We start from the raw sequence: 18,305 nt of genomic DNA on the forward strand, positions 1-18,305 counted from the left end.
CCAATGTCTGCCATTGAGCCCCATTGTAAATGTCTCAAATTTGAAAGCACTATATTTCTAAAACTATGAAACATTTCAAAGATTCCTTTTCAGGCAAACATGTCCACCGTAAGATGAACCTAAATAGGTTTGAATGGGGTTTCTAGGTGTAAGTATGTAGGACTAGTAGCATGCCAAAGTTTGTGCTATTGCCATTGAGGATGCATTGGGCGTTTAAATTAAATAACTCAGAAACTACAAAACATTTCAAAGTAAAAGGTTCCAGCATGTGTCTCCACAGTAAGCTGAATAATAAAAAGTGTGAATGGAGTTTCTAGGTGAAAGTGCTTTTTTTACGTGCCAATGTCTGCCATTGAGCCCCATTGTAAATTTCTCAAATTTGAAAGCACTATATTTCTAAAACTATGAAACATTTCAAAGATTCCTTTTCAGGCAAACATGTCCACCGTAAGATGAACCTAAGTAGGCTAGAATGGGGTTGCTAGGTGTAAGTATGTAGGACTAGTAGCATGCCAAAGTTTGTGCTATTGCCATAGAGAATGCATTGGGCGTTTAAGTTAAATAACTCATGAACTACAAAACATTTCAAAGTAAAAAGTTCCAGCATGTGTCTCCACAGTAAGCTGAATAATAAAAAGTGTGAATGGAGTTTCTAGGTGAAAGTGCTTTTTTGACGTGCCAATGTCTGCCATTGAGCCCCATTGTAAATGTCTCAAATTTGAAAGCACTATATTTCTAAAACTATGAAACATTTCAAAGATTCCTTTTCAGGCAAACATGTCCACCGTAAGATGAACCTAAATAGGTTTGAATGGGGTTTCTAGGTGTAAGTATGTAGGACTAGTAGCATGCCAAAGTTTGTGCTATTGCCATTGAGGATGCATTGGGCGTTTAAATTAAATAACTCAGAAACTACAAAACATTTCAAAGTAAAAGGTTCCAGCATGTGTCTCCACAGTAAGCTGAATAATAAAAAGTGTGAATGGAGTTTCTAGGTGAAAGTGCTTTTTTTACGTGCCAATGTCTGCCATTGAGCCCCATTGTAAATTTCTCAAATTTGAAAGCACTATATTTCTAAAACTATGAAACATTTCAAAGATTCCTTTTCAGGCAAACATGTCCACCGTAAGATGAACCTAAGTAGGCTAGAATGGGGTTGCTAGGTGTAAGTATGTAGGACTAGTAGCATGCCAAAGTTTGTGCTATTGCCATAGAGAATGCATTGGGCGTTTAAGTTAAATAACTCATGAACTACAAAACATTTCAAAGTAAAAAGTTCCAGCATGTGTCTCCACAGTAAGCTGAATAATAAAAAGTGTGAATGGAGTTTCTAGGTGAAAGTGCTTTTTTGACGTGCCAATGTCTGCCATTGAGCCCCATTGTAAATGTCTCAAATTTGAAAGCACTATATTTCTAAAACTATGAAACATTTCAAAAATTCCTTTTCAGGCAAACATGTCCACCGTAAGATGAACCTAAGTAGGCTAGAATGGGGTTGCTATGTGTAAGTATGTCGGAGTAGTAGCATGCCAAAGTTTGTGCTATTGCCATAGAGAATGCATTGGGCGTTTAAATTAAATAACTCAGGAACTACAAAACATTTCAAAGTAAAAAGTTCCAGCATGTGTCTCCACAGTAAGCTGAATAATAAAAAGTGTGAATGGAGTTTCTAGGTGAAAGTGCTTTTTTGACGTGCCAATGTCTGCCATTGAGCCCCATTGTAAATGTCTCAAATTTGAAAGCACTATATTTCTAAAACTATGAAACATTTCAAAGATTCCTATTCAGGCAAACATGTCCACCGTAAGATGAACCTAAGTAGGCTAGAATGGGGTTGCTATGTGTAAGTATGTAGGAGTAGTAGCATGCCAAAGTGTGTGCTATTGCCATAGAGAATGCATTGGGCGTTTAAGTTAAATAACTCAGGAACTACAAAACATGTGCAGTGACGTCACACACTAACCATAGCAACCATGCTCATCTGTACGTGGGGCCACGTACAGGTACACAGACACGGGTACAGACAAAGCTGGTTGTTGGAGTGGTTTGCACCACTCAAAAATCAGTTGTGACCAAAAATGTTGGTGATTTGAACAAGCACCATCCTACTAGGTATTCTCCGGATATCATCTGATTAATCCGCTGGGCCACACCTACACTAGGGGTTGGTGATTTGAACCAGCACCTTCCTACTAGGTATTCTACTGACATTATCTGATTTATCCGCTGGGCCAGGCCTACTCTAGGTGTTGGTGATTTGAACCAGCACCATCCTACTAGGTATTCTACGGATATCATCTGATTTATCCGCTGGGCCACGCCTACTCTAGGTGTTGGTGATTTGAACCAGCACCATCCTACTAGGTATTCTACAGATATCATCTGATTTATCCGCTGGGACACACCTACTCTAGGTGTTGGTGATTTGAACCAGCACCTTCCTACTAGGTATTCTACGGATATTATCTGATTTATCCACAAGGTCAATTAACGGCACACACTCCTACCTACTCTAGGTCTAGGTGTTGGTGATTTGAACCAGCACCATCCTATGTCAGGTTTGAACCGGCACACTTCTACTAGGTATTCTACGGATATCATACTCTAGGTGTTAGTGATTTGAACCATCACCGCCTACTAGGAGTATGTCGGGTTTGAACCGGCACACTTCTACTAGGTATACTAGCGATATCATCTGACTTATCCGCTGGGCCACTTACCGGCACACAATCATGGTGAATTTCTGGGCTGCTTTAAAGTTGTCCTTCTGGAAATCAGTGTGCAAAGCAAAGAGTCACAGTTATGACTAATGTGGGATTTGAACCCTGGACCTGTGGCTTCCAAGGACAGGCTCTCATCACACTGAGCTAACTGCTGGTTACTATAACACAGCTTTTCTGTGCTACTTGATGTGAGTGTTGATTGCACCCTGGACGTTTATTTTTTTGTTTGAACTTGAGTGGGGTTTGAACCCACTATCTCCCGATCATGTGGCAGCGTTCTAACACACTGAGCCAGTGGGTCCAGACAATTCACACTGCTTTTTTGTTGGTTTTCTTCTTCTGAAATCGGTCTTGAAAGTAAAGACTTGAGTGGGGTTTGAACCCACCATCTCCCATTCATGTAGCAGTGTTCTAACACACGGAGCCACTGGTCCAAGACAATTCACACTGCTTTTGTGTGTGTTTTCTTCTTCTGAAAACGGTCTTGAAAGTAAAGACTTGAGGGGGGTTTGAACTCACCATCTCCCGATAATGTGGCAGCGTTCTAACACACTGAGCCACTGGGTACAGACAATTCAAATTGCTTTTTTGTTTGTTTTCTTCTTCTGAAATCGGTCTTGAAAGTAAAGAGTTAAGAGTTAAAGTTAAGAGCCATTTAGGAGTTTAGCATTTAAGGGTTTGTTTACTATCCTGTTCCCTGTAGGCCTATTGGATTGGTATTGTTTAAGCCGTGTGGAAATTTGGTGTTTAATTTTAAAATCCACTGCTTCTCTGCATATCTCCTTTCCCCCTCTGTCCAGGTTTGATTAGATTCTAATCCACAAACCTCCAAGGCACTAATCCCATGGGTCATGCAATGTTGAACAATTAATAAAGTTGTTTCTTTTGCATTATTTATATTATATCTATGTTGGTTTAGTCTATCTGCTATTGTGTTTCTAGTTTCACCCACATATTGTAGGTTGCATTTGTTGCATGTAATTAGATAGACACAGTTACTAGTATTAGCCTGTATGATTTGATTTATTCCCACCATTCTCATTGTGGTTCTATTTTTCACTTGTTGTTTAGGTCTGAAGTAATCCGGTTTCTTGCGTATCAGTCTGTCTGTCTCCTTTAGTTTGCTATGTACAAGGTAATCTTTCAAGTTTTTGTTCTTCCTATATGCTGGTATAATGTTGTATCCGTTAAGTAGGTCATCCGTCCTATTTGCAAAATTCCTCTTTATTTGCATGTTTGTTAATCTGCTTAGGGTCGAATAGGTAGTAACCAAGGCTAGTTTGGGACTCTGGTCCCTTTCTTTCACCTCTAGAAATGTGTGTTTTGTTCTGGTACCATCTGGTAACCAATCTGGTACCAGACAACTAGGGTTAGGGTTAGGGTTAGGGTTAGGTGATGGACAAGACGGAAGTGATGATGAATGATGATTTTAACTGACAAGAAAGGAGTGCAAAAAAAAAGAATAGTTTTTTTGGGTAAGCCAGACAGGAGAGCATTACAATAATCAAGCCTGCTGGAGATAAACAGTGAATGATTTTATAATTCAGCTTACTGTGGAGACACATGCTGGAACTTTTGACTTTGAAATGTTTTGTAGTTTCTGAGTTATTTAACTTAAACGCCCAATGCATTCTCTATGGCAATAGCACAAATTTTGGCATGCTACTAGTCCTACATACTTACACCTAGAAACCCCATTCTAACCTATTTAGGTTCATCTTACGGTGGACATGTTTGCCTGAAAAGGAATCTTTGAAATGTTTCATAGTTTTAGAAATATAGTGCTTTCAAATTTGAGAAATGTATAGTGGGGCTCAAGGGCAGCTCTATGGCACGTAAAAAAATCACTTTCACCTAGAATCTCCATTCACACATTTTATAATTCAGCTTACTTTGGAGACACATGCTGGAACTTTTTACTTTGAAATGTTTTGTAGTTTCTGAGTTATTTAAATTAAACGCCCAATGCATTCTCAATGGCAATAGCACAAACTTTGGCATGCTAATATTCCTACATACGTACACCTAGAAACCCCATCCAAACCTATTTAGGTTCATCTTACGGTGGACATGTCTGCCTGAAAAGGAATCTTTGAAATGTTTCATAGTTTTAGAAATATAGTGCTTTCAAATTTGAAAAAATTAGAATGGGGGTCAATGGCAGATTTTGGCATGTCAAAAAATCACTTTCACCTAGAAACTCCATTCACACTTTTTATAATTCAGCTTACTGTGGAGACACATGCTGGAACCTTTTTACTGAAATGTTTTGTAGTTTCTGAGTTATTTAACTTAAACGCCCAATGCATTCTCAATGGCAATAGCACAAACTTTGGCATGCTACTAGTCCTACATACGTACACCTAGAAACCCCATTCAAACCTATTTAGGTTCATCTTACGATGGACATGTTTGCCTGAAAATGAATGTAGAATGGGGGTCAATGGCAGATTTTGGCACGTCAAAAAATGATGATTTGAACCAGCACCCTCCTATGTGTGTTGGGTTTGAACCAGCAGAATTCTACTTTGAATTCTACATATATCATGTGATTTATCCGCTGGGCCACTGAACGGCACACAATCCAGCTGGAATTTCCGGGCTACATGATGTCAGTGTGGAAAGGAAAACTTCACAGTAAATAGTTGAGTGGGGTTTGAACCCACAATCACCAGACAATGTTGACAGCACCCTAACCCAGTGACCTACTTGCTACTACCTGCCACAACACAGTCTCCTTTGCCTGTGAGTTGGAGTTTGCCGGGGTTTTTTTAAATCCTCCAAATCATGAAAAACTACATACTATAGTATGTCTTCCGAAACCATGAACTATAGTATGTCGTTTTTTCATGATTTTCATCGTTTTTTAAATCCTCCAAAATCTTGAAAAACGACATACAATAGTATGTCTTCCGAAACCATGAACTATAGTATGTCGTTTTTTCATTTTATAATTCAGCTTACTGTGGGCACACATGGTGGAACTTTTTACTGAAATGTTTTGTAGTTTCTGAGTTATTTAACTTAAACGCCCAATGCATTCTCAATGGCAATAGCACAAACTTTGGCATGCTACTATAGTCCTACATACGTACACCTAGGTTCATCTTACGGTGGACATGTTTGCCTGAAAAGGAATCTTTGAAATGTATCATAGTTTTAGAAAAAGCGTGACGGAAAAGCGTGACGAAAAGGCGTGACGAAAAAGCGCCATAGTGCGTAAAGTACTTGTGCGTGTGTTCTTGGCGTGCCCTTGAGCACACCACTGAAGCTGTTTACTCTGGTTCTCAAAGGACCCCCAGGGGTCAAACTTAAGTTAAGTGGTTAGTTTAACCACTTTACTTCGGCTATTTGAAAAAAGTTATTTTAGATGAGGATTTGGCGTGGCCAAATACTTACACAATTTTGTGGATCCTTCACATCACATGAACAAGTTTGGTAAGCACTGCTAACTTAGTCACTCAGGACAGGGGCGCTGCCATTATTTGCCACTAGACAGTGCTGTTGCAACCAACAGTGGCTGTTGACTTGTGTTCTTCACTAGAGTACACCCCACTCCTAGTACATTATCTGTCCATTATCACACTGCTCGCTATTATAATGCTGGCACTCAGCGAACGACCGTCCGCTGTCCCATGGACAAATTATATCAATTTTCTCTGGATGGGGGAATGGAGCAGGTCTAACTCTATGCATTAACTAGAGGGGAGACACTTTAATATATGATGTGTTTCTTCAGCAGTGCTCTGTGGAACGACGACGCAGCGGGCAAGTGCGGCGGGAAAAGTAATGGAGCTCAAAAGCAATTACAATAACGCTTTGGATAAAAAGACAAAATGGAGACTGGAGGCAAAGGAAATCAACTCCCAACTAATCTTTGGCTAATGGCATTTCGGATGTCAGACTACAAACTTACTACAAACAACGGTCACAGTGGCTGAGCACAAATACAGGGGAGAGCAGCGAGAGAGAAGGGAGATAGAGATAGACTAAATGAACAAAGATGTTCCCTTGGTTCCATTATTAATAGCTTCATATTATTTGAGGCTGATAAGAACAAGAGGAAAGAGATAGTGGCTGATTGTTTTCATCAGATAGCTTTCATCCAGCGGGCCTCCCCGGCAAAACACATTTACTGCAGAGTAACGAGCACCAGTGTGGCTGGGAAAATAGGAAGCGTTGGCTTATTAAGATTGCGAGTGCAGATAAGGAGAAGTATATCCGTCTAGACCTGTCATTGTGTGTGTGTGTGTGTGTGTGTGTGTGTGTGTGTGTGTGTGTGTGTGTGTGTGTGTGTGTGTGCGTGCGTGCGTGTGTGTGGGTGGGTGGGTGGGGGGGAGAACTATACTGTTTGTTGACTCAGTGTTTGTCTGTTTGTCATTGTCTCTCTTTTGGCCTTTCTTCCCACCTCTTTCCCTCCCTCTCTCATCCTGTATGCCCTCTCTTTTCTCACTCTTTCACTTCCTCACATTCTCCATCCTTCCTGGCTGAACCTTCACACCTACTGTAAGCAGTGGTGGACATTAATGAAGTACAGTACATACTGTATAAGTAGGCTACTTAAATAAATAGTGTGCCAAGGTTCAAGGATGGCCGCCGGCTGAATGCCAAGAAAACTGTCACCTACAACATCCCTTCGGAACATCCACCTCTGACAACAACAGAAGGCACTGCTCTGAAGGAAGTGAAGGACTTCAAGTAGCTACATGGGTCAACTTAACGGAGGAATTGGCACTTGCATGGAGGGCCCTGAACGGCATGGCCAGCGTATGGAACTCCAACTTCCCCCGTCAAATCAAACTCAGCTTCTCCTGAAGAAGTCTCTAGATGGGTGCTGCACCAGAATGTTGCGTGCAGTACTTAACATCATTCAAGAATCCAGCGCATGCATGGAGGCACAGAAGTCACAGAAGTCAGGAGGCTACATCTAATTATCTCTGTACCCCCCCCCCCATTAATTTGCTAATAGTTAATTCATATACTCCCACTAATCAGTCTGTCTATTTAGTTCTATGGGTGATTCTGTGATTATATGTGAATTATGGGTTGTATATATCATGGTATCTGGTTCTGTAATGGGTGATTCTGTGATTATAATGTGATGTGCACAGCACAGCACAGCACAGCACAGCACAGCACAGCACAGCACCACTCACTTCAGACCGGTCTGATTTATATATTTTCTGAGTGGACTGTACACAGACGGGCTGTTTTCATTCGGCCTGTTCTCTGGTGAATGGATCAATGGCCACAGACTGAGTTTCATCGACTGTTGTTGGGAGTGGGACACAAACTCTGTGATGCAGGTGTTTGTCTGAGAAAAGGTCACAGAACAGATTCACAGAGTGTTTACTAAACATGCTGTGCACGGCTCCTGTGTTGTGGCTGTTGTTGTGGTACCGGAGAAAGATTGAGTGGGATTCATCCTCACCACAACTGAACTGACTTCACTAGAGGGACCACAAATGTGCATGTGCAAGTGTGCGTGCGCACACACACACACACACACACACACACACACACACACACACACACACACACACACACACACACACACACACACACACACACACACACACACACACACACACACACACACACACACACACACACACACACACGCACACACACACACACACACAAACTCAGCTCTAGAAAGCTAAATGTGGTTATTTCAAAGGAAGGATGGGTGGGGAGGATCAACATATGGAATGTCAGAACAGGTCAGCTCCATATGGAGATCTGAGGGTTTGAGGTCAGATGTAGAGTTGTTGGTCGGCTCCATAGGTGATGATCAAGTCTTCTCCATGTATGGTTATCCAGGGTTAGATGAGGTCAGTGTTGTGATCTTCATATATGGAGATGGCCATATATGGTGGTGTGACGTGTCACAAGGCGTGACCATATATGGAGGTGTGATGTCACAAGGCATGACCATATATGGAGGCATGGGGTGACTAACGGACGGACGGGAGAGGCAGGTTTTCACAGTAAAAAAAACAAAAAACAATGATACATTATATCTCTGCTGTCGGGAGGAAACCTCTTAACTCCAAAATCTTCATTTTTCAGGAAATGGAAAAAACAAAGCAATACTGCCTCATCAAAGTTGGTATTGTGACTTTGTATATTATCAGATACTTGCATGTGTCATTATATTATCACCACTTTACCCGAATACAGCTCAAGTGGAGTTAGGTGGTTTTCTCTGTCATTGAAAGAAGAAAAGAAACTGTCGTTATTTTTGTTTATTTTCCGCGCGGCTCCCCACAGAGCAGTGGAGTTAAGTGTTTCTACTGACAGTTTGAGGATCAAATGGAGTTCAGAGGTTCTTTCAGAAGCGCTTTTTGATACTTTCCATTGGTGCAATATGTTCATAACAACACACAGACGTACAGTAATGAGGTTTCCTCCCGACAGCAACGAAAACACGACAAGCATTAAAATGTATTAAAACAAATGTTCATCTGGTCATAAAAAAGACTCAACAAGTCATATCTACCTAAATAAATACATGTTATTGCTGAAGTTTAGTTTTGAAAGAATGGTCTCAACAATATGTATTGCCTTTTCTATCATTCATAGCCAGACAGATAGCCAGCAACAAGCTAATAATGCACATTGATTCATAACTCAATGTTAACAACCGGACGGCTGCAATTCGAAACTGGCCCCTGTAAAAAAGTCAAAGCCCCCCCCCCATGCTGTACATGTTGTCGTCGTCGTCGTCCCCCTTTTTTTTTAACTTACTTGTCTTTTCCTGGTTTCAGCCTCGTAGCAGTTTTTGTATTGACTTGTGCTTTCGTTTGAAATGAAATGTATCCATTCTACATACTGTGAGTAAAATCAAACAGAATATGTCATGAGGAGTAATTTGAAGCTGATTATAACATTACGCCGTTACAGTACACTGTAACATTCTGCAATATGAGTACTTTTACTTTTAGTACTTTAAGTACATTTTTATGCCAATACTTTTGTACTTTTACTTGAGTACATTTTGAATACAGGACTTTTACTTGTAACGGAGTACATCTACATTGCAATATTTATACTTTTACTTAAGTAAAACATTTGAGTACTTTTTCCACCACTGGTATCTTCTGAAAGATGGAGGGAGCAAACACTCAGCAGAGTCAAGTAGGCCTACTGTACTTAAAGTTAGATTGTGAGGTAGGTTACTTCAGGGGTTCTCAACCCGTGGGTCGCGACCCCTCGGGGGGTCGCCAAATTATTTTAGGGGGTCCCCAAATTATTTTCAAAAAAAAAAAGAAGATTTTTTTTAAATTTTATTTTCACGATTTTTCAAAAATAGCAGACCTACAAGCTCGTAGCGCGCCACTCGGTGGCGCGCTATGAGCATGTAGATCTGCTATTTTTCAATAGCTAAATTATAACAATGCTTAAAACACCAAAAGGGGTTCCCGCCCAAAATGGTTTAAGGTTATTGTAGCAGTCAATTTATATTGGGGGTCGGGAGGGGGCGGGGCGGGGGTCCCGAGACATTGCCAAAGCATTTCCGGGGGTCCCCGGCCAAAAACGTTGAGAACCCCTGGGCTACTTCTTCTTTACTCGAATATGTCAATCTTTCAATATTTTATATACTGCTACTCCATTACATCTCATCTCAGCAAATATTGTACTTTTTACTACCTACACAACAATTATTTGAAAATATTGGTTACAAGTTACTTTGTAGATTTTGATTATTATTATTACAAAAATACATTAACCCAGTAAGCCCTATTTTATAAGGCTATATATTTTCAAAGGATTCTGACGGAAAACGTGTGAAATGGGATGTTCTGCATGATGAGTAGCCTACATTGATTGAATAGTTTATTAGACATAAATGTAAAAACAGCAACAGAGTACAGTCAAACACTTAGTCCTAAAGGGATAGAACCAAAAAAAGTCCTTGCGGTCTTGTTTCCAATACAGTACTTAAAACAAATGAATACAGGACTTTCTACATTGTGGTATTGCTTTTACTTAAGTAGCAACATCTGCGTACTTGTCCCACCACTGGGCATAGCCTACAGACCCTGTCACCTTGCAGAACATTAATAGAGCAGGTTGTATGGTGGGGACTACTTGACACATTCAAAGCTTGGGGCTATTTGCCCTCAAACCAAAACTCTATTTCAGACAAATGCGAGCCAGTGTGTCTAGGTGATGATGAAACCCCACAATGGCTCAACACACTGTAATATGAGCCATGTAATAACTGCCTCTGCCAGACCAAAGGCTCAACACACTGTAATATGAGCCATGTAATAACTGCCTCTGCCAGACCAAAGGCGTGCCCCTGTCCGTCTGTCCATCCGTGTGTCCGACTGTCCGCAGGGACTTAATTGTTGCCTTGATCATTGCAAGAAGAGCCACAACTGCCCAGCCTATATGACTATGGATTTGTACCTTGAGTATGGATTTGAGTTGACTATGGATTTATTACCATGACTATGGACTGGATTTGCCCTCCCAGCCTATAATCTCTATAATCAAGCTTTAGGCTACTGGAGATGTGTCGTACGGCATGGATTTCTATACACAGAGGGCAATTCTTTTAACAATAAAATGCTGCATTCAAGTTCAGGAGAGTAAGAAAGGGGCAACTCACTTGAATGTTGCCTTCGAGTATGGCATGGAGAAGGGGCATTTGTGTTCTTTTCACCATAGTAAATGCTGCATCCGACATTGTCTGCAGGGCACTTTTTACCGACTGGTAAAGGTGCAGGGTCTCGAGCCCCCTTTCATGTCTACGTGTGCATGTTGTTATGTAAATTGAAAGGATTACATAATTACTAATTAAGAATATTAATAACCCAACACTTTTAATGTCTAAGGCCTGACTCACATTGGGGCGGCCATGACACTTACAACATTCATACAACAAGCATGCATCAATGTTTTAAAGGTCTGAGTGAGGCCTAAGGCCCGACTCACACCTTTACATCTAGCATACAACATTGATGCATGCTTGTTGTATGAGATGTATAGCTGATGCAAGCTCGCAATGCATTTCCAATGGGAGTCACATGGTTTGACACAACATTTGTGTTGTATGGCTTTCGGCTGTGTTTCGACTGCCCCCCTCCCCCTCATACAACACAAATGTTGTGTCAAACCATGTGACTCCCATTGGAAATGCATTGTGAGCTTGCATCAGCTATACATCTCATACAACAAGCATACATCAATCTGTTGCGACCGTGTGAGTCGCCCCTAACTCCGTTGTAAGGGGAGGATTGGAAGAATGTAATAGAGTAAAAGTACTCAAGTCAGAAGGACTGTAAAACCTTTTAAACCAAGTGAATATTAACTTTATCTTTAATGTTATAATGTTAAACTTATAAAACTGTAATCCTATATTAATAAACCTTTAAATACTTTAAAGGAAAACTACAATACTAAAAATGAGAGTAAAAGTATTTCAGAGTATACCAGAATACCTTAGAAGGATTTGACACCAGACACGAAAGAAGAGAAGTCCACACCAGAGCTAAGGATTTTCCATTTGATATATTACCAATTACATCGGGAGAGAAATGGCAGGTCCGTACAGCGTTAAAAAGATCTCTCACTGACACATCATCAGTGACAATAATTTATAGGGCATAACTCAAAACAAACCTTTGACATGGGAAAGTGTTCAATCTGAGTTCAGAGGTTACAAAAAGTGAGTAATAGCGGCACCTATAGCTGGGAGGTGTACTTGGCACACTACAACTGACGGCCGTGCCGACTAATATAACGTCTTTAAGACGTAAATAGGAGAGCGAGGGAGACGGAATGTCTGCCGAGCTAGAAGGTCAAAAAATATGTTGTTACAGTTACGCTGCGGTGTTTTGGCAAACAGGAGAAAAACAACTATTTATCTCACACACTGGCTAGGGGAGAAATGAGAACCGAAATCAGTGGGACAGTGTGACCTGAGTCACATGAAAGTAAAGTATAAGAAAGTATAAGGCATAAGTAACGATTCATAATTATTGCAGGGCATGGGGCATAAGATTTATAATTAAGCACGGCACATGTAATACGACATCCGCAAAACATCTACAAATAAATCCCCAAAAACCTATCACATGTCTACGCGTGCATGCGCCTGTGTGTCCGTCCGTCTGTCCGCCCTTAAAACAAGGCTCCAGACTTCCCAAAACAAACTGGTCAGGCTACTACTTGGCCTCACTCCCCGAACCCACCTCACCCCTGCGCACTTTGACAGGATGGAATGGCTTAGGGTTGACGACAGAGTACAGCATCTTGCAATTTGTCTGGTCCACAAGATTCGCTACACCACCTAGATACAAAGCAAAGCAAAGTTACTATATTTACCCAGGGTAACTGGACTAAGCATCAGATACTTGTTTACAGCCAGGCCCTGCTCATAGAACATTTCATGGTAGTGGTTCAATGCCTTGCTCAAGGGCACTTCAGCGGTGGTAATTTTAACGTGCCGGTCCGGGGATACGAACTGGCGACCTTCCGGTATCAAGACCGCTCCGCAAACCTTTCGGCCACCGCTGCCACATGTACCTGTCTAAATACTTCCTTAATGTCAGCGAAGTCCACACCCACAACACCAGAGGGAGTTCAACAAACAAATGTGCAACCCAGATTCGGCACAAACAAGGGACTAAATTCATTTCGTTCCTATGCCACCAAAATGTGGAACGCCCTACTAACAGTCATTAAGACATGCAAATCCCTTGACTCCTTCAAAACTGCTCTCAAAGGGCACCTACGGCCAGCAGCAATTCGAAACTGGCCTCCGTAAAATCTGAATCCCCCCCACCGCTTTTCCCCCTCACTGTATAATATATGGTTGTTTTTTTGACTAGTTGTGTATATTCGTATGTCTCTAAATGTTTTGATTAATTGAAAATGGTGGGCCCTATTGTAAACAAGTGTAATGCTTTATGGTGTTATAACAGGCCGATTCACAATCAATACAATCAATCTTGGATCATGGTCTCCCCAAATATGGCACACCCATTTTCACCATGTTGCGTCTCCTTTGCAAAACAGTTTTTCAATTACCAGTACCTTATAGACACCATGACCACTGACCAGTACCATATAGACACACTGACCAGTAGGCCTACCATATAGAACATTGTTCCCAAACACTGGGTCGGGACCCAATTATGGGTCGGATACATTGTTATGGGTCCCTTTATTTTTTGTTTCCTACATTTTGTTTTCACTTATTTCAAAACATTTTCAAAAAGCATTCCCCAAAAAAGCAAAGATTTTCATGAATTAAAAACAACAATCTAAGATTTTTTTTCAGTATTTTCATGAAGAAATGAAATAAAATCTAAGAAATTCCATGAATTAGAAAACATGTTTAAAGTAGTATTGAAAATAGCCGATCTACAAGCTCATAATGCGGTGCAGAGCGATGAGCTTGTAGATCGGCTATTTTTACTAGTTTTGGTCCCGGGGAGACATCAAATTTATCTTTTGGTTAAAAGGTTTGGGAACCACTCATATAGACAGTGGCCAGTACCGTAACATCCCTGTGACATCCCTGTGACAGGACAAGGCAAACGCACCACCACATTCTTTTACATTTACTTCGACTTTTGATGTCCTGAGTTACATCAAAGGTGTCTTTGATGTAACTCAGGACATCAAAAGTCGAAGTAAATGTTGTGTATATTCGTATGTCTCAGTGCAAGTTTGTACCTACATAATTCCCTTTGTTGTCTGAAACTGTTGATCGGAATGGTTAATTTGTGTGCTTTTTTAAAATAAGTGTTTTGGCATCTCCAAGCCACCATAAACTACAGACAAAATGATTCACTCATCTCCACTCTACTCCACTACAGCCTAAATGATTCACTCATCTCCACTCCACTCCAGTCCAGAAACTAATTTGCAGTTGGACTGTTTGGCAGATGGAATTGGCTTCCTCCTCTTGCAGTATACAGCTCCATCAATAGTTTGTGAAAATATGTTATGAGTGCCTCTAAACTTGTTATATCAAACATTTATTTTTTTGTTCTTGCTATTTGTTGCATTTTGTTTTATTGTTTTTCATGGTATTGTTTTATTCACCTTTTGTTGTTTGTTATTAATTTTAACACATTTGAATCATGCAGAAAGTCTCCACACAATTGATTTCAGCAAAGTACATCAAAACCCATATTTTATTTTATGTATAGCAATACCATTTACATATTAAATAACACTATAATAGAATGCTTTGATATAGCTTTCAATGAAACAAACAAAACAAAAAGGGTATTTTTTTGTGTCAATTATTTCATGTTTACAAAAGAGGAAGGAACCTGTTCAAAATGGGGTCAATGGGAGGAAAATATCCAGTGATATTTGAAAGCTATTCTATTGCACATCTGGACAACAGAGTTATAGCCTCCATAGAATGAAAAATGAAATTTCCAAACCAAGGGGAATAACATTTGTAATATCACAATCACTGCCTTGAAATGTAATGGGAGATGTGTGAGGTTGGAGATTTGGAATGTGATGACCACCACAAGCTCAATGCACAGAGAACCAGGATCCACATGGTCCACCACGAAAGCAATATGCCATGACAGGAGTCAAATAATACATTCACCTGAACAGATCCAAATCCAATGAGCATATACCAGAAACATCAGTGTCAGAAGCGGTGAAATCAGGACCAGAGGAAAGTGATTAATTGTAATAGATACATTACTGCGATGAGAAATAGTATAGGATAAAACAATGTGATCACACCTCCCCCCACACAAAGAAAAGAAAAACAGTGAACAGATAGTTTCCAGAGAAAGGTTTTGTTTTGTCACAGAGGCAACAAATTATGTACATTACTTCTGGGTAGTACACCTGTATTTGCACTTTAAAGGCAACACAAAAGAGATTTGACGAAGCTAGTTAAGTGTGCTCAGTTGTAGCCTGGGGGTGACAGAAGGAAAATGGCAGACTGATAAAGCTTGAGACAAAGTAGAAGTACATTTATTTCACCACACACTGTAAAACATGCCATCAGTAGCTATGCTTCTATCCAAGTATTTTGTTTTTTTGTTTATAGCAATTACAACATGTCTCATATAGAACACCTGAGTGGAAAAAGCACATTTTAATACATTTTACTCAAATCACAGGATATTTTTTATTTATTTACTACTTTTGTTTCAGGTGGAAAAGCTTGTCGATACATAAATCATGTGATAAATAGCTAATAATTATCCTTCCCAATATTATTATTATTTTCCTATTGTAGTCTATGTACTTTCTGATTGCATATTCCACATTCAGGTAACCTGTATTTACTGCAGCCCACCTGTTGGAGACAAACCAAATGTATAGTTTTAGTGATATTGTCTAACAAAATTGTCTAACAATTGGATTGGAACACAGCTATAATAGACGAGGGGAAAATGATCTATTGTTGCTTCTCCAAATGTTGGAGAATGAGCCAATCGATGTGACCCCTTTAAAAGAGGATACAAGACAAGATATGTCATAGCATCTTTTTAAAAGAGTCTTTAAACTGAATGGTTTTGTATTACAATGATTGTGGGAAGTTGTCAACGGCCATTGCTCTTGACAGATTTATTCTAGCATGGGTGAAAGAGCGCGTACACTGGGGCGAGGAGTTAAAATGAGAAAAAGAGCTTGCGCTCTAACTTTTCTGCATGGAACGGAGTCAAGTCTTTGGTAAAAGTTAAAAAATCAAACTACATTTATCCCCATTGTTCTGCTGTCATACATTATATAGAGACTGAATAGCATATTGTGCCATGTAAACTATTTAACTGAAATAGGAAAATACATATCCCTTTCAGGAGCTTGATAGCACAATATCTCTGACTTCTTAGGCCACAAACCCCAAAATCCATCGCATCTCCAAAGAAAATAAGAAACGTTACTGAAACTTCAAGCGATACAGTGTGGGCAAAGTCCTATGTACACAAGGCCTTGTGAGGTTAAGAGTTAATGAGCACACCTCTCTCGGGATAAGCAACAACTAAACAAAAATACAAAATAAAACCATTTTCACAATGCCGTTTTCAAAGGAGGGGGAATGGCAGGTTGTTGCATTGTTAGCACTGTATCCGTGTGCATGTGTGCATGTGTGCGCGCGTGCATGTGCGTGTGTGTGTGTGTTTTGGAGAGTTTGGATGACTTAGCAGCATACAAGAGAGGATGGGAGGAGAGAGTCCCTCCTTCCCCAGAGGTTGGGCTGATGGCTGGATCTGACCCATAGAGTTATATAATCAATCTGACCTGACTGAGTCGAGTGGGAAACAGTTGGATGTGGTCTGCTGTGTAAATCAAACATGGCCTCTAAGAACAGGAATAAAATAAAATGCAAATCAACAACATCATCATGATTAAGGATATATTTATATATGTATACATATGGTATTTCCATATATTAAAAAGCATGATAACAATAACAGTGAGTCATAGATAGAAATGATAAAATTTCACAGTAGCCGTTTGTTACACCACTTTAGATCTTCCAACACTGGTGTGAATGGCAAAGGTGGAAAATAAGGTGTGAGAGAGAGAGAGAGAAAAGCTCTTTAAAAACAAACATAAAATGTTGGTTGTCTGACAACCAACTACAGGTGTTATGATAAATGAGTGGTATCTTATGGTAAGGGTGAGCAGAACAGAGAGGTGTACACAATGCTGAAGAAAAGCCGGCGAGGAAGTCTTGCCTTCCTCTTGCACTGTCTTAAATCAACCAGTAGAGGGCAGGCTGAGCAACGTTCTTCACAGAAGCAGGTAATTGGTTTTAAGGGTGTTAGCCATGGAATGTCGAAACAACAATCAGAGCTTGAAGTGGGGACGAGTGGGTCAGCTTTAGTCTAGGCAGTAACACTGACATTATATAGTGCAAACAAGAAAAGACAGGGGGGGAAAAAAGTGTTTCTCGTCGCCGCCGCCGTGAAACTCAAAAATGCAGGTGCAAACCTCTCAGTAGGAGAACATTAAGACATAAAATGGCGAAAAAAATAAATATCAAAAACTTTTTATCAGTGTAAAAAAGTAATCAGGTTATTCTTAACCAAGAGTTCTGGCAAAAAAGGCCTCGAAAAGTCTTGTCCACAATTGTTCCTTTTAGCGTTTTACAAAGTTAAGTGCCTCCCTTTTCATCTTGGGTGGGGGTGCGTGTGGTGTGGGACCCCCGTAGCTCCAGCCAGCCCTGCAGGGGGGCCCTCAGACCAGCGACTCCATGCTTTCTGCCGGGTCGGACTGGGACTGGTCCGACATGGAGGCCATGGTTCCATTCATGTCCCTGGTCAGGACACCTGAGGCGGTCTCCTTGGTGCTGACCAGGCTCAGTAGGGCTTTGTAAAGGTACTGGTACTGGTCCTATGGAGGAAGAGAGAGAAGGCAGGAGAGAGAGAGAGAGAGAGAGAGGGGGGGGGGGGGGGGGGGGGGGGGCATACACTCTGTGAGTATATTACAGGAACATACCGCAGTGTCTCTTGTCCACTAGTCCCTTCCTAACATTTTATATTTAGTCTTAGTTTTAGTCTAGTGAGGTAAAAAGGTAGTCAACGAACATTTTTCGTTGACTACCTTTTTTAGTTTTAGTCGACAAAATCA

General features: G+C 40.6%; 1 protein-coding gene across 4 annotated transcripts in view; it reads right to left on the bottom strand.

Moving 5' to 3' along the window:
* Positions 1 to 14,848: 14,848 nt before the first annotated feature.
* LOC306929536 (receptor-type tyrosine-protein phosphatase gamma-like) overlaps positions 14,849 to 18,305 on the bottom strand; it is a 472,869-nt gene continuing 469,412 nt past the window's right edge. For all 4 annotated transcript variants that reach the window (XM_079510103.1, XM_079510102.1, XM_079510101.1 and 1 more), the window contains exon 29: positions 14,849 to 18,068. In XM_079510103.1, the coding sequence (XP_079366229.1) occupies positions 17,913 to 18,068 (156 nt within the window). In that variant the 3' untranslated portion in view covers positions 14,849 to 17,912. The remainder of the gene's footprint in view (positions 18,069 to 18,305) is intronic.

Source organism: Electrona antarctica, assembly GCF_951216825.1.
Source record: "Electrona antarctica genome assembly, chromosome: 9".
In the NCBI taxonomy this organism is placed as follows: Eukaryota; Metazoa; Chordata; class Actinopteri; order Myctophiformes; family Myctophidae; genus Electrona; species Electrona antarctica.